Source organism: Sebastes fasciatus, chromosome 15 (genome assembly GCF_043250625.1).
Source record: "Sebastes fasciatus isolate fSebFas1 chromosome 15, fSebFas1.pri, whole genome shotgun sequence".
Lineage (NCBI taxonomy): Eukaryota > Metazoa > Chordata > Actinopteri > Perciformes > Sebastidae > Sebastes > Sebastes fasciatus.
The window spans coordinates 3655089-3679964 of record NC_133809.1 but is presented as its reverse complement, the minus strand read 5'-3'; the positions used below and the strand labels follow the sequence as shown (position 1 = coordinate 3679964).

The following is a 24876-nucleotide window of genomic DNA, read 5'->3' as shown; positions in this document are numbered from 1 at the left end:
AACAATGACAGATATTGATCCAGAAACCCTCACAGGTACTGCATTTAGCATAAAACAATATGCTCAAAGCATAACATGGCAAACTGCAGCCCAGCAGGCAACAACAGCTGTCAGTGTGTCAGTGTGCTGACTTGACTATGACTTGCCCCAAACTGCATGTGATGATCATAAAGTGGGCATGTCTGTAAAGGGGAGACTCGTGGGTACCCATAGAACCCATTTACATTCACACATCTGGAGGTCAGAGGTCAAGGGACCCCTTTGAAAATGGACATGACAGTTTTTTCTTGCCAAAATTTAGCCTAAGTTTTGAGCGTTATTTAACCTCCTTCGTGTCAAGCTAGTATGACATTGTTGGTAACGATGGATTCTTTAGGTTTTCTAATTTCATATGATGCCAGTAGCCTCACTCTAGAGAGCGCTACAACCTAAGAATCGTAAGTTGCGTTAATGCGTTAAAGAAATTAGTGGCGTTAAAACGAATTTCAACTTTGACAGCCCTACTGTAAAGTAAAAAGCTCAATTCAGGACTACCTAAAAGTGTAGATTCAAAATCTCTATTGCGATATCCTTACTCCTTGTTATTCATTGTCTACTTTGTGTTTGACAAACTAGATGAAATCCTCCTTGTTTTATCTGCTGGGTACTTACATGTATAGATGAATTGTGGTCATTATATGATAAAGATGTAAACGTCTATCAGGGTTCCTGTGGTTTTCTGTCAAGAAAGATACCGTGAGATTGTTACCTTACTCCGTTAATCACAGTTATTCTAATTAGGAACATCTCCCACCTGTTGAAATGCCAGTAAAAAGATCATTTAGTCCTGTGCTACACTGATCATGCTGATTGACTGTCAGAATTACTCTCCTGCTGTAGCTAGTGCTTGTACTTCACTTTGATTAATAAGTAAAAAGCTGCTCTTGGCTGGATGTTAAATCTCTTGACAGCAGGTGCTTCAGTCGTAGTGTTTCACATTTACATACTGCTTTGATCGTAATAAACCACTAAACTCTCTTTTCTGTAGAGCTTTCTCAACTAACTCTTTAAAAGCTGCGTTCACAGCAGTAAAGCCCCTCTGGTGGTTACTTGACAACACCCATCTAACCCCCTCCGCTGCAGAACCGAGCGGGTACATTTCACAGCATCTGCAGTATTTTCTCATCCTCTAGCGACTGCAGTGGCGAGAACATGTAGATGTAGAGTCTCTGTAGGCTGCTGCTCACCATCTAACTATTCCTGCTGCCTGCTCACATAGCAACAGTAGTCATAGCGCCCTGAACAACCAATCAGCATCTCTCCTCCTGTACCTCTGGTTGTGGCTGTGGGAGGTTTTGGTGTGAGACACATCAGTGCCGACACACGCTGTTATTAGCTTTCAGCCTCCTGCAGACGGTCTCACATCACCAGCTGATCTCTGGACATATTTATATCAGGAAGGCAGCCTGTCTTATCTGGAAAGAGCTTTAGCTGGAAGTACATCTTTATAATGCTGCTTTTGTTTTGCCCTCTTTGATCGAACAGTAAATACATTTATGCACCACAAAATAAAGAAGAATGCCGAGCTTAAAAATATGCCCGAATTAATTTTAAATTTGATTTAAAGTTATAATCTGGAAGATCCCCGTTTCCTTCTCTCTATGGCAATAAGTGGTAAATGCAGGTGTGTTTTTGGATCTCACTTCCCAGAGATCCAATTAGTGTTGCCACTTGTGAATTTTTTCCCGGGAATATCACAACAGACACCCACCTTGTAATACTGCATATCACCATAGTGTTGTGTAGATGGTGACTTAACAGACATTTATTTAAATGAAAATATTCAAGGTTATTACTTTAAGATAAGATCAAACTTTATTGATCCCAAGAGGGACAACTAGCATTACAGCAGCACAAGAGGACGAGCAGGAAACAGATATGTAAAAAACAAAAAGTAAATATGCAGATAACAAGAAGTTAGAACGCTTTATACAACATGTTACCCTAACTGTGCATACATTTATATATAGATTAGTATGTGTGCATAATGAATATAATTTGAATATAATCAAGATAAATGTGAAAATAATATAAATATAAAATAAGAGGGATGTATAATGAACATTAATGTATAAATATTGCGTAGAAAATACTGTGATGACTGTACATTAGGGCTGTACTGAATGTCACTTTTTATATTCAAAACTTCTATTGAGGTTTTTGAATTAAGTTTGAATGTCTGTCATAATTTATGACGTCACCCCGAAAAAAGAAAAATCCTCAATTTGAACAAAGTGATTCATCAGATTAAATGTTAGTCTTTTTTTAATTAAATCAACTTTCTTTAATGAATATAACTCGTCAGTGCCTCCCTTTGTGTGCGTAGAGCAAACAGTTATTTGACCGCAGTAAAAAATTGTTTTTGAAAGGCTAAACGCCAACAAATACGGATTGAAGCAGAATATTTTGTTATATAAAACAAGTAGTGAATTTTGGAAATGATTACATCTATCTTTTTTTCGCAGCCACCACTGGAATATAATTCTACAAATAGTATAATACTAATAACATCAGTGTAGCCTAATCTCTCTCTGCAAGTGTGCAGAAATACCGGGTTTACACAACAATAGACATGAAAAAAAATCACTAAAGACTCAACAAATGTTGATTTAGAATTTGAATGTCAACGTTATGAATGAAGTTTCAAACTGTTCGGTACAGCCTTGAATATAATCAACAATAATGTGAAAAAAATATAAATATAAAATGAACATATAAAGTATAATGAACATTAATATATACACAGTATAAGTATTATGTAGAAAAATACTGTATAGCAGTTTTCTACAGACTATTATAACTTAGATTCGCTGAGTAGAAACATGGTATTCTGGGTATTTTTACCCTCCACTGCTTCCCTGCAGCTGTCAGACCACATAAATCATCACTTCCACTTCAGCTCTCTCCACAGGCAGGTGTGAAAACAGTTTTGTTTTTTTATCTCACTTCATTATAAATAAGTCCTCTGAGAAGCAGCGTGAGTCATCAGTGTTCATCTGACTCAACATGGGCTCTGTACTGTACTCTTTCTGTGATCTGTGTCCACTGTGCTGTATATATATATCTACCTGTGTGTATTTTATATGTACCTCTCCTTTGCACCTGTGTGACGAGCTGCTGCCTGAGAATGTAAAGTGTGGTTTATTTTCTTTCCTTTGCTTGCTTTGTTGGCATGTTAGCAGCCAGAGATGAAGGAAAGGTTGTTTAATGGATGTTTAGATAGCCTGTGAGCTAAATGTGAAGCTAAAGTTAACATATAAAACCTAAAAAACACTCATTATCATTAAGTTTGTGTTAAATATCCTTTAACCGGACTTCAAAGCGCTGTAATCTCTAATAAGTTTATTATTATGATCACTAAAGTGCTGTTTTATTTACACATACATGTAAGGCATTTAGCGGATTGTTTTTCCAGTCAAATGCAGGGCTGAAACCATTAGTTTATTAATCGTTTTAAGGCGAAAAAACACTGTTTTTCATCCACTGATCCATTTTGAGATTTGGGACTATTATCTTCTTTCAGACCAGTAGAAAGAAAACAGCCAAAATACACAGTCAAGTGTTTATTTTACTATTTTGACTAATTGCGTCTGTAGATTTCTCTCTAAATTCACCAAAAGTAGGCCTGCACGATTTTGAGAAAATGTCCAATAGTGATTATTTTGACTGATATTGAAATTGCGATATGATTTGCGATATTAAAAGGAATGATCACTTTTACAGAATTATTCTTATTTTCACTGAAAAACATATTTAAATGATTATGGCGTGATTTTTGCAGGGATCTGTACCAAACAAAGATGTTTTCTTAAGTCTATAGTATATGATGTGTAGGCCAGGACACAATATTTAATTTAAAATGGTATTTTGACACATTTAAATATCACAATAGGCCATATTGCGATACAATTTTGATCAATTCAGCAGCCCTAACAAAAAAAAAAATACAATTCCAGGAAACGTATTATAGAAAAGAAATTGTCTTAATGTAAGTAATCATCCGGGGAAGTTTCATGTTGAAATCTATGAGTTTTCACCCGATCACCTGGAGTGTCACCCCTTAAAAAAATGCCCAAAAAATACACTGAAAGAAATGTATTCATAAGTCTTTATGAAATCAAAGTGTCTGTCTGGCTGCTCTCATGCGTCTCCTGCCTGCATCCCCTCTGTGTTTTATTTTGTGGTGCTCTAACAAAGGTTAAATGTTCTAACTGATGTTAAATGTACTAACAAATGTTCCAGATAATACAGAGACACAGTATCTCTCCACCACGTTAAACTGTGCAAAAGCTCCACCTGGTGGAAAACTCTGTGAGTTACATCACAGTGGGCTGAAGTTATTCTGCATAGATGGTTACAGAGAAATAACTGTAATTACCATCTGATGCCGTGCTATGTTGTATTAGTATTTATCTCTATTTAAATAAGTAGCCAGGTACTTAAACAGTTGGATTTTTATGCAGAGAAGGACTATAAATGCTGTTACATCTTTAAATATTAGTTATGAGAAGACAGTTTAGTTTCCTGTCTGAGTGTATTTCCCACCCTGTCAGAAGCTGTCCGGTCGCTGTATTTTAACACGTTGAGCTTCATTCAGTCAGCTGAGACCTTTTTATTAGATTTTCACTGTCACACCTGGAGCAGGACGCAGGAGGTGTGAATAGTGTCTGGACAGAGCTGATAATAACTCGTCCTCCATCCTGTAAAACCAGTCAGCTCCTCTCCGGTTTGTGTTGTTTTTCTGGGTTTTGGAGCTCGTAACGAGTCAGTGGGCGAGACCCGAGGCCGTTTGGACTGGACTCTGGAAAACGGCTAACGGCCTCAGAGAAGCTGATATAAAGTCTGGGTGGTTTTTGTTTTTTACCAGAAAATTCAGGAGGTTGGAAAATAAATGTTATTTTAGCTTTCTGGCCTCATTTTAGAATGTTTTTCTACATAATTCTTCCGTTGTGGTCCTCAGACGTAAGGGATATTTTAGCATTTGGTATCGATACACACTTGTTTGCTGGTTTCTTAGGTACACCTGGTTAAAACTAATGCACTCCTGCAATAAATCCTCCCTTCATGAAGGTTACAATGTTCAGTTTTCATTTTAGAGGCTGCAGCTTGTGGTGTTGTTGAGCTGTATTTGGTTACATTGGTTATATTTTGTCTACCCTCATTGATATAAACATGGTGGACAAAATATTAGAAACACTTTTCACAGTTCAACAGCACCACAAACTACATCCTCCGAAATGTTACAGTTGGATCGACACAAAAACTGAACATTATTCTTCATGAAGATGAGATTTAGATTAAAGAGGACCTGTTATGCTTTTGAGTTTTCCCCCTTTCCTTTAATGTAGTTTTATGTGAATGTAAAAGGTCTGCAAAGTTACAAAGTCCACGCCAAAGAGAGTTACTCTCCCCGACAGAAACACTGCTCCTGAATTGCCTGAAACGCCTTGATTGATGCCCCGCCTTTTCTTCTGTAACACGGTGATATCACCAAGTAACACATTTGCATAATACCTGCCTAACGGCTAGTTTAGCACTCCCTCAAACAAAGCTAGTTGGAGCATGTTTACGTGCTTTAATTTTGAAAATTAAAGCATGTAAACATGTTCTAGTAGAAACACAAAATACAAGTATACAGCTAAAAATAAGCATAATAGGTCCTCTTTAAGTTTAGCTACTGTAGGCGTACCTAATAAATTGGCAACTGAGTTTCTGTTGAGCTGGAAGATTCATTTAAGCTTAAAGGTGTTTTACCAGTTTTAAAAAGCATATATGATATGCTTGTTGTAAACGCTAAGAAGCTGATATTGTTACGGTTTGTTGTGGCAGCGTTTCTCTGTACTCTTTAGAGCGGATCCGTCTAATGCTGTTAGGAGTTTTATCACTCATCATGTAATGATGCAATGATTTTGCCAAAGCCTCTGAAGCTAATGCACAAGCTGGTGGAGAAATCCTGTGTCTGATCTGGGAACCTGATAACCGTGTCAGTCTCTTTAATCTACTGTTTCCCTTCTCCTTCTCTTCCTCCATTGTTTTCCATTTCTTTCCTTCCTCACTTCTAAACTGCTCCTTTTTTCAAACTCTCTGTTTCTCTGTTTGTATTTCCTTCTTTCTTTCTTCTTTCTCTTCCTGCTCCGTCTGACCGGCAGGCATAACTCCAGATGCCTTGTAATGGTTCTAAAAAAAAAAACTTGTCTTCTGCATGACGGACGCCTCACCTCACCTCGCCTCAACCCCTTCAGCTTTGCAGTTTTCTCCAGCTCTGACTCTCCTATCTCTCTTTCTGGTGGGGATTCTTCTTCACGCCGGGTCGAACCAGAGCGATAATGTTGCTTTTAAACGCTCCTCTCTGCTGGGTTTGTGGGGGGAAATGAGACAGCTTGTGTGTCTGAATCCAAACTTGTGCTTCCGACTTGTCTTTGAAGGTGTGTACTCGACTGTGTGTTTCTGCTGTGGGAGGGAGAGGACCGGGGTGATGTTTCTTTATGGCGACATTAAACTCTTCTCATGTTGTTTCTGCTGTCCTTTAACACTCTGCTTCTCTACTTCCTCTCTTTCTGTCTCTCTCCGGTGTCTTTAAACTGTACTTTTCATATTGGCTGTAGACTCATTTAATAGGTTGTTGGGGGGAGATTGACAGGATGACTTTAAATCTCTCAGCTGTCCTTTAAAGCATAACTCTATCCATTTCGACCTGGACTCTGAACTTCAAAATCTTACCTAAATAACAATTCTGACCAGAATAACATCTGAAAAATGGTAGAAAAAGCTGATTGGATGCTCCAAAAATCAACCCCAAAAGCACCAAAAATGTTTGTTTTTCTCCATATGAAAATATTTTGCTTAATAAAGAAACACTTTAGTAGAAAAAATATAAAGAAATAATTTTATTTCAGGCCTTTAAGCACAGTTTCTTTAAAGCTATTTTAGCTGTGGCTTCGGCGTTACATTGCTTCCCTTCTTACCAGATGCAGCTGCTGGAGAAATGTGCAAAATAAAGAGTGATGTGTTGCATGTAAACCTTAAACGATTAGTCGATCGACAGATAATCAATGAATCATATCAGTCAGTTTTCAAGCAAAAAAGGCCCAAAATTCACTGTTTCCAGTTTCTCAAATGTGAAGATTTGACGCTTTTATTTGTCATGTATGATGATAAACTGAATATATAAGATAATATGAACATGTCATCTTGGGCTTTAGTAAATTATAACGGGCATTTGTCACTGTATTCTGGCATCTATTCTATTCTATTCTATTCTATGTCACGAGAACCGATACTTTGGTGCCAAGTCGATGCCAAATTCTGAAAACATGACGGTACTCGTTTTTTGTATCGTAGGTAACGGAGATCAGGGATCAAAATTCCCTGATAATGCTACATTATGAACAACAAATTTGTGTTGATATTAGCAGGACGAGAGCTAGTTAATGTTAGCTGTTAGCGGCAGGTGGGCAGCACAGACCTGCTTGGATAAATAACGAATCTAACATTAACGGAGGTTGCATTATGATGCCTTCAAGCTCTATTCAGTAAAAATTAGTAATGGGGCGAAAGGTAAATTCTAACGTTGTCATGATGATGTAAAATTAAGTTTTTGCCGAGAAATTTGAGGTGGATCTTCAGAGATTAATAATACATTTGCAAAAAGCAGAATGCAAACAGTAATAAAGGAGTGTATGTTTATGTACATGGCATTTATTGTTTTGTTTTTGTTCGTGGAATTTCACTGGTATCGGTGTTGATTACAAAATTTCTGGTATTGTGACATCCCTATGACCCAAAAAATGCCAACATTTAGACTCTACTGGATCTTCATCAGGCAGTGATTAACGTGCCTAAGGACAAGGAATATAAAGGCACAAATCTGAATACGTCCTGTTGACGTCGCGGTCAAATGATCAAACAAAAAAATAAACTTCCAACACAACCTTTTGTCAGATCCATTCCAGGTATGAAATGGTCAGAGTTAAAGCTTTGAACACTTTCTCCTCCCACCTCTCCGTCTTTCTTTCTGTGGAGTTTAGAAGCTTTTCGTCTCCATTCAGTTAAATTCAGCATTTACACCTAAACATTCATTAGTGGTGACTCACAGTGACTCAAAGCTCGTAGTGGTTCTTAACACGCTGTAAATAACATCAGCGTAACTCGTCAGCATGATCGAGAAGCACCGTCGGTTGTGGCCCTGTTAGGGTTTAGTACATTAGTTGTGTCACTCTGTGCTCCGTGTCATCTGTTCGCAACGATATCAGACTAATGTTGTGATGTCAACGAGAGGAAGCGTGAAAGGTAACAGGATTCATGCACGATGTGTTTAAACTTTGTCCGATAAAGTCGGGATGTAAAATGGACATTTTCCTCTAAATGTCAGTTTGTAGGGAAAAGAAAAGAGTCTTTTGGCCTACACATGGTGCATCCAGCCTGTTTACCTTCTGTATATCTCTGTATATAGATGTGAGGATGGCTGGAGGTGGTGGTGGGGGGGATGCAGAGGGTTTCCTGTAAACAAGCAATGATGCATTTGTTGGAAATCTGGGAATTGAAGTAGTCTCCTCGTCTCTGTTTCTCGGCTCCTTGCTAATAATCTCTCTGCGTGTCCTTCCTGTCCTGTTTGTGCATCTTACAGTTTGTCTTTCTTAACTTCTAATAAAACCTAAACTCTTTGCTCACCTGAAACCTGCGCCTGTCGCCTCTTTGTGTGTTCCCTCTCTTTTCTGTGTGTGTGTGTGTGCCTTCATAATAACATTAATAACACCTCTCAGCAGCAGCATTTTTTGTACCGAAACTCAAATCCAAGCAGTAATTAAAAATACTTTAAAGGTACTATATGTAACTTTGAGAAGATCCTTGTTATTAATGACACCTGTGGCCGTTAAGTGAACTGCAGTCATCCTGACATCCCTCCACGTCGTCCATTAATTCCTGATAATGGACAGCTCGTCGGGCATTATCCCGTACATAATGTTCCGTAATGTTCCTATACTTTATTTGGACCATTGGCTCCATGATACTAACTAGCTTTCAAATTACTTTATCAGCTAATGTTATGAAGCAACCAAGCAGATCCTTGCTGCATAGCTACTGTAAGTTACAGCAAGCTGGCCAACCATAGCGTAAGCACTCAAGACAGTATTTTGATATATGAGCTGCACGCTGTTGGCGCTTTAGGGGAGCTGAAGAGAGGCAAGGCACTCGGGAGCGCGCATGAACGTCATAGTCTTTGGATTTTCCTGGCTAAACAGTCCCGAGTCCTTTACATAGAAATCAGTTATAGGCAACCGAGACAGTCGGGGAAGGTCTCCGTTTTTAAGTTACGTTACAATCCGTACACACATTGGCGATATAAAGCGATTAAAACACATACATTTTCACATATGGTACCTTTTAAATTAACTAAACTTTGGCTCATTGGAAGCTGGGAGATCTCTACATCACCAGGTCCTTGTTAGCGTAAAAAAACTGAAGTGTGGACAAGCAACACATATTTGTCCCTGTAGGAGTAAACACAGTTCATTAATTGAATAGTAGAAATGATCCTCCAGAAGCTGTTGGAAGTCATTACATTCATTCAGTACTTCTAAATAATCTTGATTACTGAGGGTAAATTGTTTGATTCAATTAAACCCAACAAGGATTTGATGAAGATTGAAAGTTCATTCTTGACCTCTGAAACAGGTCAAATATAATTTTAGATTTAGTTCACGTTAAGAAAGAGAGACTGGGCTCATAAAGACACTTTCGCTTTGCTCTTTGAGGGCTGAACCAAAAGAACCGCAGTTTTTAATGTACAGTTAATCAATCACCAACCCAGCATTGATACTATCAGCCAATATTAGATTATCACAGATATATCTGTACTATAAGTTACAAGAAATCGCAGGAAAGAAATGTTTGAGGTCATTTAGAAACAGTGTTGTTATTACAAGGTGGGAATCAAGTTTCAACTTCAAAATGTTCCACTTAGTACATACAGTATATATATATATTGGTATAAATTTAAGGAATCCTTGTACCTGTACTTGAGTATTTCTTTTTTATGCTACTTTCGTCTCCCACTCCACTACATCTCAGACGGAAATATTGAACTTTTACTCCACTACAGATTGAGATTAATTAAAGTTATACAATCAACTAATTATGATGTCTTATTATAGATATGTATGTATATATGTAGCAGTGTTTTAGTCAAGACCACCTAAGCCGAGGTTTGCATCTGCATTTCTACGCACATTGAAGTTTTGCATGGAGGGTGATGCACTTGTTGTTTGATTAAATTCAGTAAAGCCGGAATACTTTGACACATTATGGCCCCAAAAAGCTTTACAATTATTAAGACTAAATGTTGTTGTTTTAGCCTCTGAATACAGTATTTAAAATCATTTAGACTATGAGATACTCAATGTTTTAATACAGTCAGGTTTCATTGCAGGTTTTACAGACTTGAAGAAGTTCTGAGTCTGTTGATTAAATTAAAAATCTGCATTTTTATAATCTGCATCAGGCAACATGCTGGATATTTATTTATATATCAGCCTGACGCTAATGTCCACACAGGATGTTCATTACCTGTTTGTGTGTGTTTATGTGCACTCTATTATAAAGAATGAATGAGTGTAACGCTGTGACGTTTCCCATCAGGACGGCTCCGGCTCTCTGAAGAGGAGCGGCTCCTTCAGTAAACTGCGAGCGTCGATCCGTCGCAGCAGCGAGAAACTGGTTCGCAAGCTGAAAGGTGGCGGCTCGTCCCGAGACAGCGAGCCCAAAAACCCTGGGTAACTATGCCAACAGACACCTGACTGACCCGGGTGACAAAGGTGACTCTGACTTTATGCACTGAAGGCCTGGAGGAACGAGCCGGCCCTCCAGCCCTCCGGCCCGCCGCTCGGCCGGTTGGCGGTTACTAACCAAAAATAAAAGAAGGGATTCGCTCTGCTTTGCTGGCGGTGAAGTTACTCTAAAGCTGTTTGCACATGAAATGATGGAGGGAGCTTTTACTGGCACATAAACATTGGTCCTTTTCCCCATCGCATTGGTTTACTGTTCTGTCCTCACACTGCCTCGGTACAGTGAACAACTTTTCTTCTTCATGGTTTGGTTTGGTTGTCAGTGAGTATCAAGGCCACCGTTTGGAGAAAAATAATCTGTAAAAAAGAAAAAAACTGTAAAAAGACGAACTACTTTCAGAATAAAACTAAGATAAAGATGTAATATTCTGAAAAAAAGACTAAACATTTTTCAAATAATATTCTGAGAAAAAGGGGGCACTATGTCAAGAAGAAAGTTGCATTATTTTGAGAAAAAAGCTGTAATATTTTGAGGAACAAAGTTGCAATATTTCGAGAAAGAACACGTAATATTTAGATAAAGAATTTACAATATTTTGAGAAACAAAGTTGCAGTATTTCAAGAAAAAAGCTGCAATATTTTGCGGAAAAACTTAAGATGTAAGATTTTTTTATTTTGAGGAACAAAGTTGCAGTATTTGGAGAAAAAACTAATAATTTGAGAAAGAAAAAAAGCATCATATTTTGAGAACAAAATTGCATTTTTTTAAGTAAAAAGATGTAATATTTTGAGAAAATAGATGTAATATTTCGAGAAAAATTACATAATATTGAGGGAAAAATTGCAATATTTTGAGGAACAAAGTTGCAATATTTCAAGAAAAAAAGACATATTTGAGAATTTTTTTTTTAATATTTTGAGAAATTATTTCGACAAAACAATTGCCATATTTTGAGAAAAAAGTTGCAATATTGTGAAGGGAAAAAAGTTACACAAGAAAAAGGGTGCTTGCTACTTTATTCTCAAAACATTATTATTCATTCTCAAAATATAACAACCTTTTCTTGTAAATTGTTGACTTTATTTCCAAAGTATTATGCCTTTTATCCCGTACATTTTCAACTTTATACTAAATATTACGAGTTAATGCTTGAAATATTTCAACTTGTGAATCTTTTTCCTATCAGTGGTCCTGATATTCCGTCATAATGACCAAACCTGAACATGATTAGAGTAGAAAACCAAAGGTAACTGTACAACAAGCAGCAGATGAACAGAACTGTACCGATGAAATGGGAAAATAATGCAACTACTTCAAACTTGACCGGCATGCTGTGACGGGCGACGTGTAGAATCTGCAACGAGACACAAACTAATGTCTGCTTATGAAATGCCTTTATGCTTGTTATGCCTGTGGAACTCATTTACCTTTTTTGTTTTGTTTTAACCACTAATAGTTAAACCTATTTATTGCATTTTGTGGCTTTTTGGACTATTTATTTCAATTTGTTTTGAAATATAGTTCAGTTTTACTTTCTTTGGATTTTTATTATTTCCATTTTTTCTTTGTGGATTTTACTCTGGAAAACAAACTCTGCATGGCTGTTTTTTGTTGTTGAATTTTTATTTATGAATAAATTTGTTCATATTGAATGTTTGAACTTGCATGCCTCATCTGTGTGCTCACTGGTTTCCATTTTCCTTTCTGTGCTGCTCTTTTCTGTGGCTCCTGAAGATGATGGACATGACGTCATCATCATCATCATGACCAATCGGTGATGTTAAATCACTGCAGAAATGTCCATATTCACAAGTCTTTAAGTTGCAACGCTTTTCTTAAAGAAACCGCCACCTGCTATACGAGAAACACCGAAAATCTGATTATTTGTTGTGCTTTTTTGCTGTTTTTATTTGACAGTTTAAAGCAGCGATAAACAGGAAATATGAGGAGAAAACCAAAGTCCTCCAGCGGCACCAAACTGTGGATGTTAAAGTTGCCTGCGTCTTAAAGCCTCTGAAAAAGCTGCAATATTTTTGACAAAAAATTTAATATTATAAGGAACAAAGTTGCAATATTTCAATAAAATTGACGTAATATTTTGAGAAAATATTTGACAAGAAATGCATAATATTTCAAGAAAAAATATGTAAAATTTTGAGAAAAAAGTTGCAATATTTTGAGAAAATATTTGACAAAAGAGACGTAATATTTTGAGAAAAAGTTTTAATATGCTGAGGAACAAAGTTGCAATATATCGAGAAAATGCATAATATTTTGAGGTGTAGAATGAGATAATGCTGGATCACATTTCTTGTCAGGATGGACGTGTTTCTGCAGTGTGACTTTTGTTCAGGTGGCATGTCGGTGTGTGCATGAACTTCACTGATGACGTGTAAATATCAGTTTACAGCTGATCAATAAAAAGACTTGTTGCTGATAAACAAATGTTGGCACCACTTTCTAATAAGGAACCTTTTATAAACGTGTAACTAATGACTTCAATAATGGTTAATAAGTCATTTATTAATGCTTTAAAGATCACTATTTATATTAATACGGGTCACATGTTTCTCACTTTATAATAACTGATGTAGCGGCGCTGCCATTATTATCTTATTAGAAAGTGGTGCCAAAGTTTTATATTTAACTTTATGAATTTCAGGATGAGAAGAAGTTGACGTATGAAGCATTTTTGTGAAACTAACCTTTGTGTGAAAATATCATGGATGTTATTAACATATATCACCATTTCCATTGAGCTAAAATCCTCACAGCTGACTCTCCATCCCCCCCTCACCTCTGACCTCTGACCTCTGACCCCCCTCACCCCCACCACCTCCCTGCATGTCACTGCTCTGGGTGCAGCATGAAGCGAGCCAGCTCTCTGGGGGTTCTTAACGTGGCGGACAAGGCTGCCAGTGACCACTACCAAGTAAGGAGGCCTAAAGTATCCATCAGTTTGTCTTTAACCCTGCTGGTGACCAATATTAAATATAATAATCTTATAATGTAATAGTAATATTATATATTATTATAATAATAAATAGATATGTCTATAAAATAAATAAAAATTGCCATGAAATAAATGTCTGAAATAAATAAAAATGACCATGAAATAAATACTGATATAAATAAATAATAATACCCATGAAATAAATACTGAAATAAATAAATATGTCTCAGGAAATAAATACAGAAATAAATAAATATGACTGAAATGAATAAAAATGGCCAAGAAAGAAATACTAAAATAGATAAATAAATAGGTCTATGAAATAAATTAAAATTGCCATGAAATAAATACTGAAATAAATAATAATACCCATGAAATAAATACTGAAATAAATAAATATATATATGAAATAAATACTGAAATAAATAAAAATGACCATGAAATAAATACTGAAATAAATAAATGTCTATGAAATAAATAAAAATGACCATGAAATAAATACTGAAATAAATAAATATGTTTATTAAATAAATACTGAAATGAATAAATGAGGCAATAGATATGTAAATGAGTCAATACAGTTAAATAAATAAATAAAACGTTTTTAATTTCTTTTAAAAAGGATGTTTTTCAAGGCACATACTTTTATTTATTTCAGGGGACTTTTATTTCATATTCTACATTTAGTTGGAATTTTACTTCATAGTCATATTTATTTATTTACTATTATAGTTATATGTTTTATTACAATAATAATATGTATTATTATGATTTGTTATTATTCTTCTTATTAATATTGTGCGAAGCATTGTGAACCAGAGACAGAATACACAGTAGATCAGGATGAACAACAAAAACTAAAACATTAATTTCAAAATAAATCCCCAAATGCTCTTGAGAGGGCCAGAAAGATTAGATATTCAAATAAAAAAAATACTTAAAAGTTACATTAGCATTTTTATTAAAGCGTTAATCCACCCACCTGGTTTACCAAGAGGGTTAAAGCAAAACAAACCTTTTGCCGATACTTTTTGACCCGGTATTTTATGATATTCTCCTCTCATGTCTTTATAAACTGTTTCACCGAGGATCTGTTGTGTCAGTTTTTTGGCCAAATCCCAGTTTTTGTCATGTCAGATTTATCACTAATAACACAACAACAGTGTGACTCAAACACTAACTTCACACCATCGTTATCTTTGACTAATCAACACAAATTATTAACACGAAGAATGTTTTTTTTATTATTATTTAACACTTTAACAAACTGCAGTTTGTATCAAGAATAAAATGTGATGTGATGTAATTTATGTAGAATTAGGAAAAACTAAATTCACAGTTACCATGACGACAAATGTTCTTTTATTTTAGGTGTCACATTCGACGTAAAAAAAAAACTATTCACTACAAGCTTTTATCACAGAGCTAACCGAATAGTAATTAAATAAATAAATAATAAGAAAATAGTTTTGGTCTAGTTGTAATAAATGTTTTTATATGTCATATCCAGGGGTGGAAAGTACATTTAATCAAGTACTGTCTGAATTAAATAGAAAAAAATTACAATATTTTTATAAAAAAGTTGTAATAATTCAAGAAAAAAGGCGTAGTATTTTGAGAAAATAGACGAAATATTTTGAGAAAAAATTGTAATATTATGAGGAACAAAGTTGCAACATTTCAATAAAATAGACGTAATATTTCAAGAAAAAATACACAATATTTTGAGAAAAAATATTTGCAAAATAAATAAATAAGAAAATAGTTTCAGTCTAGTTGTAATAAATGTTTTTATTTGTCATATCCAGTGGTGGAAAGTACATTTACTCAAGTACTGTCCTTACAATTTAGAGGTACTTGTACTTTACTTGAGTATCTCATTTCCCCAGATATACAACTCAGGAGGAAATATTGTAAAAATATTTTACTCCACTACATTTATTTGATCATTAATTTTAAAATTCAGGTTATTAATACAAAATTTAATCAACAAATACATGATAATATATTATTATACATTAAACTAGCCAGCAGTATATAAAGTAATGCATCAATGATTATAGTACAATAATATTATGTATATTATTCTGCATGATGAGTACTTTTACTTTTGATACTTTAAGTATATTTTGATGCAAGTACGTTTGTACACAGTGGTATTTATACTACTTTTACTTAAGTAAACGATGTGAGTACTTCTTCCACCGCTGGTCATATCAGTCAATATTTAAAATCTTACCAGTCTTGATCTCAGAAAAACTGTTTATATTTAATTTAACAAATCCTAAAAGTCATATAGGTCGAGCAAAAACTAAATGTCGGTTAATAATTAAATTAACTAAATAATTATTAATTAATTTCAAAAAAAAATTCAGTTCTTAATCTAATTTACGTTTCTGTTTCTTTCTTTTTCCAGGAACGAAATAATCGTCTGAGAAAAAGTCGCGACCTGAGTGCCAGCCACACCGACCTGGCGCATTGAAGGTTATTTATTCGACCATGGAGAGAGGTCAAGGACGGAGCCTGTGAGGTCACTTCCTGTCCTCAACCCCGGTCCAGACCCTCCTCTCCTCACTGCAGCGTCACACCACCAAGTGCTCACTGTACAGGTCTCGATGTTTCTTTGCACTTTCTGAAGGTTTGTGGTGTTTAGTTTCTTTAATCGATCACGTCGAGGAACGAGAGGAAGAAGAACATGCAGTGACCTGCTGTGTGTTTTTAGTGTGTATATCTTTTACGTGTATGTGCGTGTACTGTATGTGCTGTGTAAGCGTGTGCTGGTGTGAGTGATTCAGTCCTTTTTTAATATTTAATGCTGTCGCTTGAATGCAGCTTTAGTTTTACAAACATTTCTCCCAAAACTCGTTGGTTCAGTTAAATCGTATTAACGGGTGAAGCCACAGATGAGCTCAGTTGTTTTAGTTAAGTGACGTCACACTAAAGGATGAAACCTGCTACAAACTGCAGAGTTAAAGAGTCCAATTTCACTTGAATTTCCAAAATAAGGCACCGTTTTGTTTCAGGATATGCTGTTATTGTCGAGCTGCAACACAACAGCAGAAAAATGTTTTGCATGTTTTTTACTTTTAGTACGTTCTGCAGCTGCCCTTATAACGTACGTACTGTTGCATGCAGTATGCACACGTGGGATATACTACTTCATCATAACATTGCACGTTGAACTTTGACCCTCTTGCTCATATATCTGCTGCACAGTGTATTGTGGGTCAGAATATCCAGAAAAGCATGGAGCATACTATGTATTGGGACATACAAAATCTTTTTCTACCATACTAAATAGTATGGTAGTGGTCGCTCAGACCTCATTCAGAGGTGGTCTGGCCCACATATGGCCACATTCTTTTAGCAGTGTGTACGTGGATGTGTCCTGGGCCACATTGAAGGACCGCCTACTCAACTGACATCCTCTGCATAAGCGGGAGTGTGTACTCATTTGCATGCAAACAACGTCATAATAAAGTGCAACAACGGGCAACAAAATGTTGAAAAACCTATATATAAGCCTATAGATATAGATATATTACGAGTGCGTCAAACATTGTGGGCGATCTGGTTTGCCTGGAATATGCCAAGGAATAGACCTAAGCTGTGTCTCAATTAGGATACTTTCGCTAGTACACTTCCATGTAGTACACTGTGCACACTATGTACTTATTTGCGTAGTGCGTGAAATTCAACAGGGTATAGTGTTGTCTCAAATCGCACGCGGCTGTTGTGTCCTCACTGGAAGCTTGGTCGTCAGTCACCAACATCATGCCATATCGGCAGTAATTCAATTCAGACTGATAAAGTAACCCAATAATGGCTTCTATCCGACTACAATATAGTGGTCTAGAGTTTTTAGAAGTTTGGTTAATTTTGCATAACATTTGGATGGAAAGTCACATTATTCCTCTTCTCCATGTTTATAATTGGAGAGCGTTCTGTGCTCCTATTGGTCAACATCACTCAACACGTCGTAGACGTTTTTAAACTCGGCAAGAAAAGACGTAAAATGTTTGTCTTTTTGTTGGGACATCAACATCTTCCACTGTGATACTCAAAATAACCCCAAAATACAGCACTCTGTAGTTTACTTGCATTCATTTATTAATGAGGTTTTGGTCTGTAGTAAAATGTATTTTGTCAAGTTTTTAAGTTTTCAGATTTTAAATGAAAAAGAAAAAGAAAGTTAAGTTTCAAAGTTGCGGTCTAATCGAGCTTCAGAACATAAATACTGAACTCATTAATGAATGAATGAGGAGACTAAATCCTTCCAGGTCATTTTTAATTGATATTTGTACTAACTGACACTTTGGCTTCACCCACTGAGCTTTACCTGGAGCAACGAGAGACTCTCAGAAAATGTTTTTAACGACTAAAACTGCAGCGACTCTGCAGAGAACTCGTCCAGCAATGACGTCTCTTCGTAGGCCGACCCGGACGTTAGCTTCGCTCTGCGCTCGATCTGCAGATTTCCAATGGAAGTTCTGAACTGGGTTAATTGAGAAAATAAGATCTGTAGCTAAGAAATATTTATGATATTCACACGAGAAGATCCTCACAAATGAACAGACAATATTTAGAGACCTTATTTTCTGCATTGATTAACCCTTTAAGACAGTTGGAAACCTGTGGAGGAAACATTCATCTCTCTAACAATCTCCTAAAATGTTCCGTCCTCTGTTGATTGAAGATTTTGCTTTTGCTGTATGAAGTTCTACGTTTACATTTGGGTTGTTGTTTTTTGTAAATGATGTTTTATTCGTTTCTGCTCTGAATAGTTTATCTTTATATCTTCATGTTATGTCTTCCTAAACGTTGAGGTTGAGCTCCGACACACGGAGGCAGGACGACGACATTTTATCGGCACATGAAGGCCGACCGACGCTCTCTCAGGGTCGAGGCTTTAGTTTCACACACTGACTGCAGAGTTAAAGCCACTCCACACTCTTAACACATTAAACGGAGAAATGTTACAGCGTTTAGTTTTACCTCCTGTTATGTTGGTGTTTATTCAAAGACAACACTTTACCACAAAGTCGAACAAATCCAACCAAAAAAAAGAGCAAATTATGAATTATTTAAGAATACTTATTATCATGCAAGAGTTATTCCAGAGATTTAAGTTGCAAAATATATATTTGCTATTACCAAAATAAGTGGGAGTATTCCTCCTATAGCTAGTTATAACTATATATGTATAGTTTAACAAATGTATATCACTGTATACCAGCGATTCACTTTGAAATCCAAAGTGTTATTTAAAACGACTCGCCTAATAAGAAGGATGAAAACATGTTTCCACTCTTCTAAAAATCATCATTACAGCAGCTGGAAGTTGATTCTGCATCACATAAACAAGACTACAAACATAAAGCAGCTGTGCAAAACTCCAAAAATAATCAATTTACTTTCATATAAGACGAAAAAAAGATGCAAATCCTCACAACAGAAAAGCTGAAAACATACTTTGCATTGTTTATTGTACCGACGTACTCAAATCAGATCTGGTGACTGATGCATTTACTGCATTAAAGGTTGTTTGTGTTTATGTTATAAGAGAGAACATGAACCTTTAGTTGTTTTTTTGCAGGGCTGTGCAATAAGCTTTCGTTTGACTTTCTGATTCTGATTTGATGAAAATTAATTAAAATATAAATCCTGTATTAAAAGAACAAAGATGAAGCCCTGAAATGTAAATAAAAAAGATGAATAGATTTGATAACTTGAATAATATTCGTGGTAATTTTTCCTTCTGCAATAATTTAATCAAAGTGATAAAGTTTTTTTAAATGTTACATTTTCTGAATGAGGTTCTTATTTCTTTTTTTGTTCTTAATAACGATGATTTTATTGACGCTGTTTGACGTTACAGAGTCGAGTGTGTTGAAGCTTCTTGTCGACTGTTGATCGGTCTTTTTTAATCCTTGTCTTTCTGTTCGAGGCTCCACAAAGTAACGAGGCACATAACTTTACTTTACTAATGAACTGGGCAACAACTTGGGCAACTTTAGACAGGCAACACCTTCAGCAACCGGCAACAAATTTGTTGTTCACATAGATACAAACAGGTGATTTGATTTTACGTTGTGAATGTAAGAATAAGTGTAAAGTTGTTTTTATATGGAAGCAAAGAAAAGCCAAAATCATGTAATGTGAAATCTAACAACTGTTTAAAGACCACTGAATTTAAAGTATTAAAATAAAAAAGTCAGAATCTGAATTTATGTAGTTTGAATTTTTTAGATCTTTTAAATTTTGCAATTTCAATTAGCAAATTGCTTTTTTTTGGATAATATGACTGACAGAACATAACCTGACGTTGAATGTAGCCTGGTCGTTAAAGTTTTAATCTATCATCTTTAATTTTGGTCTTTTTTTTGTCTTGACTTTGGTTTTAAAATCAGAAAAAATTACAAACTGAATTTAAGCAACTTGAATATAGTTTTTAATTCATATTTGTACTCAATTTTCTATCTGAAATTGTGAGTAAAATAATGTTTTTCAAGTTGCACAACTTGAAATTACTCTCTGGAAATTCAACATAAAAACCACATAACTTCATATAGATGGTTGTAAATACAATAAAATTAAATAAATAAAACGTATTTAAATGCTATAAATTCAGTGCTATTTTAATTTCCACAATAAATAAATAATTACTATATTTCATAATTATAGATTTAATTGCTTTTAAGATTCAAATTCTTTTGGCATTTTTTTTTTTTGCTTCCGTAGTTTTATTTATTTGATGCAAGTTACTGTCCAGGGTTAAAAAAAATCCATATAAAGAGGAAAATAGGCACATTTTCTACATTTTATTAATGATTTAAAAGTATTTTACAATTTAATTTGCTCTCAGAAAGACGCTTGTAGTTGTTAAAAATTATCAAATTCAGTGTCTGGTCAAAGTCTTTTTCTTCTTTAATATTTCTTGGTGTGTATATACTGTACTGTACTTTCTCTCTCTATATATATAGGTATATATACTTATTGGCAGCAACATTTTTCTTGTGTGAGCAAATAACATTGAGGCATAATGTTGCCCAACGTTGGGTCAAAGTTGCTCAAACTGTTGCCCCGTTGCAGAGAACTTAAAATCTGTCCTGACACTATAATCAGTTTTCAATAAAAAAAAAAGATTATTTCTGAGTGATTATGATGACGTGAATGTAAATTTATGGAAGCGCAGGCAACAATGAAAAGTTTTAGTTGACTTAATGTGTGTGTTTCTGTTAAAGCAGTGAAGGTTTAAAGTCTCTCAGTCCGTCCTTTTGTTTCTTCTTGTTGGTTATATTTGTGTTATTTCTCCTCCCTGTCTGTGGACCGTGTTGTTGTTGTGTGGAGCCGAGACGTGGACGGTTAGATTAAGTCTCAGGTTTTATATCTATTTATTTAAATTAAACAGTAACACATAATCTTTATTGCCCTCCATCAGGAAGTCTGCAGAAATTGCATCAATTAAATTATTAAATAATTGAATTAATTGAATTAGAATAATTATATTTAATTTAATATTTCAAGTAATTTATGCTGCAATAATAATAATGTTTTTATCAGTTGCTTCTTTGGACTGATAACAAAGATGTGGACGGATATTTTACGTCCATAAACAATGGAAAGTGCAGAAAGTTTTGGAAAATGTGACAAAATGAGCAGGAGGTAAAGTAATTATTGATTATTTTCTTTATTGATTAATCTGCTGAGTATTTTTTTGAATTATTAATTTTTTTTGTCCAATAAAATGTTAGAAATTAGTGATTTTACAGAGATTACAGAAAAAAGCATACAATTCTCATGTTGGAGCAGCTAGAACTAGTAAATATTTGGTATTTCTCCTTTAAAACAACAACTTTCATGATTAATAGATTAACAAAATAGCTGCTGACTACTTGCTGACTAATTGTCTGCAGATCTAGAAGTAATAATTCATTAATTAGTCATTGGTTCTGATCAACAAGACTATACCCCAATCATATATTTTATTCTGGTCTCTTCATGCCACAGCCTCTCTTATTACAACCTTTAAACAACTTTTTGTTTGAATTAGTTAACAAACATGTTTTATGTGTCTGTTTATCAGCAGCTTCATTCAAGTGTAATGAGCAGACGTCATGCACACATTTTAATCTCACTCTTCTGGACATTAACTTGAATTTAGAAGCAAAAAAAAACAACGTGTTTGATTCACAAAACAAGTTCAGGAAATAGTCGGCACCCTGATGGTTTAAAAACAAACAGAAGACTTCATACCTTCATCTTTTATGTGCTTTTTGTCTCTTAACTAATGAGCTGATGAAAGTTAGAAGTTTTGTCAGTCAACTGGTTGAGAATAAAAATTCATAATCATTTTATTATATTATATTTTTAACCACTATAAACCAGTGCATCCCTTTTCCTGAATCTGTTCTGAGGGAAACAAACATCTTAATCTTAAAGTCAAACAAAGTTATTAGAGAATATTTGTTCTGTCTCGACAGAAAAACAAACAAACCCTCAGGAGGTTTTTAAAAGAAGTGTCAGGTTTCCTCCTCCGTCCTTTGTACTAGAGATGGAGATCAGTTACCCCCCCTGAGATCACATAATAGACCCACCTTTAACCAGCCTGGTTACCATGACAACATATTGGATGCTGCACCTTCCTAACGCACCGCTTCACATCTCAGAGGCTCCACACAGCGACATCCAGTCTCCTAAATCTACATTTTTACGGGCACAATAATGAAATAACAGATTGAATGTCAAGTTGTCTTCCATTGTTTTTGTTTTTGAGTGTAAGATGAATTTATTCTGTGCTTCCTGTGAGGCAGCGTTGTATCCCTCCGTGTTAAATATAAATATAAAGCGTCCTCTCGTCTGTATTTCTACAGAAAATGTTCCTGGATGAAACTGGCATTCATGATACTACTCGTGTCCTCGCAGACATGTAGTTCTTTTATTATTGTGTTGACAGTACATTCCTCATATTACGGTGTTATTAGAGAGTAATGATAATAATAATAATACAACAATAATTACTCTCTAACTTCACTGTGATTTGTGGGGATGTTTGTCTGCAAACTGATGCTCTTCTACGCACCCTCTGTATTGGAATAAAACGGTCAAATTCATGACGTTTGAACTGTGATTTTTAATATTTGATCTGAAGTAGAAATGTGTACGTAAGCACAACAATTATTATTATTTATTTATATTTCTACTCTACATTTCAGAGGCAGATATTGTATTTTTTACTCCACTACTTTGATGACAGCTGTGGCAATTAGTTACTCTTAAAAAACTATAAATTAATGATGCATTATTATACATTATTATTATTATTATTATTATTATTATTATTATTATTATTATTATTATTATTATAATATTACCCAGCAGTATATATAATGATAATACATTTGATTTATAGAGCAATTTTCATAGTACTCAAAGACACTTTACACAGGTTAAAAATCATAATCATAATTAAAATGAGCTCCATATCGACCAGCTATAAGTTTAAAAAGCTGTTCAAACATTAATACCTCAATAAAAAATCCAATAATATTTAATATAACAGTAACAGAAGGCCTTTTGCTGCATGAGTAGGCCTACTTTTACTGTTGATAATATATATGTACTTTTACATTTGAGTGCTGGACTTTTACTTGTTATGGAGTACTTTTACACTGGTATTTGTACTATTATTGGTTGTGCAGACAATACTAAAACATTTTACTCTACAGCTGCAGCAACAATTTGAGGAATAACGAGAGCCAATAACTCCATAGTATATAAAAAAGTTTTTTTGGAATATACTTTGTTTATTTACAGAAAAATTCAGTTTTGATAATTATTTTAGTCATTTATTAGGTAAAAAAATACCACAATATTTGCTTGTCACAGAGTTGCTTACTTTTCCTATATAATTAATTGTTTTGATTTGTAATAAATAGTATTTAGTCAAACTTAAGTCAACATTTTTGGCTGTAGGTAGGTATTTGTCTCTACTGTGTATTTTTTTTTTCCTTTTTACATTAGATTCAATTATAATAAATTAACTGGAGAAAAAAAAAAGTAAATTAAGGAATACATTTTAAAATAATTGTTACTTGCAGCGCTGAATATCAGGATGATGGTCGTGGGGAAGAGGTTTACATTTTTAGTTTTTAGAATAAATAGCAAAAACATATTTTAAACTTCTTTTGCAGTATTTTTTTTTCAATCTGCATGATAATAATCTGCTGTTTTAGTTTTTATGTGTCAGTATTTTTATTCAGACTAGTTTAATTTTGGAGCTACTTTTCATTTTTTTTATCAAATTTAAAATTTGGCAAATTTAAATAGTCTGGCTACCTCCATATTTGTTTATGAATTAATAATATATATTTTTTAATTTTACTAACTGAAACTTTTTTTTTTTTTTTTAAATACCTTTATATAGATGAGAAGAACATCAGCCTGCAGATATTGTACACAGCAGCTCTTGAATTCTAACATAAACCAGAGACAGTATACAAAATAAATTAAACAAATTCAAAAAAATAATAAAAATAAATCAAATTGAATAAAAAAAAATAAAAGGAAAACATAAAATCTCTTTCACAGTATGTTTTGTGCTTTTTGGTTACAGATATTGTTTAGAGATGCATAAAAATATTCCACAAAAAAGTCTGAAATTAGGAACATTGTTCTTTATTTATACATACAATATTTCCTCGCAGACAATACATTTTCATAAAGTCATCAAATAAAACAAACATATGAGGACTTTAATTGAGTAGCAGCAGGTAAAAACTACAGTTTCTGATGTATAAAATTAGCATAAATTACAATAAATACATCTTAATATCCTCCCTCCTGCAGCAGTGTGGATATTCTGTCTGGAGTTGTAAAAAACCACAACACTCCACTTAACCAGACGCACCACGTGACATCAGCTCTGTGCTCTGATTCGTTAAACGGCCTGTCAATCATTGATGGGTGTGGGCGTGTCCAGACAGGAGTAGTGATGGGAATTACGGCTCTTTTTAGTGATCCAGATCATTTGGCTCAGCTCACCAAGAAGAGCCGGCTCTTTCGGCTCCCGAACGGCTCTTCATTTTACATCACTTCT

The 24876-nt window shown here is 34.7% G+C and overlaps 1 protein-coding gene across 7 annotated transcripts in view; it reads left to right on the top strand.

Moving 5' to 3' along the window:
- klc1a (kinesin light chain 1a) overlaps positions 1-22891 on the top strand; it is a 60610-nt gene extending 37719 nt beyond the window's left edge. For 3 of the 7 annotated variants that reach the window (XM_074661020.1, XM_074661018.1, XM_074661019.1), the window contains exons 14-16: positions 10678-10811; positions 13691-13757; positions 16195-22891. In XM_074661020.1, coding sequence (XP_074517121.1) covers positions 10678-10811; positions 13691-13757; positions 16195-16260 — 267 coding nt within the window. In that variant the 3' untranslated portion in view covers positions 16261-22891. Of the gene's footprint in view, positions 1-6188; positions 8716-10677; positions 10972-13690; positions 13758-16194 lie in introns of those variants that run through there. The other 4 variants (XM_074661023.1, XM_074661021.1, XM_074661022.1 and 1 more) reach the window with 3 other exon arrangements.
- Positions 22892-24876: the final 1985 nt, after the last annotated feature.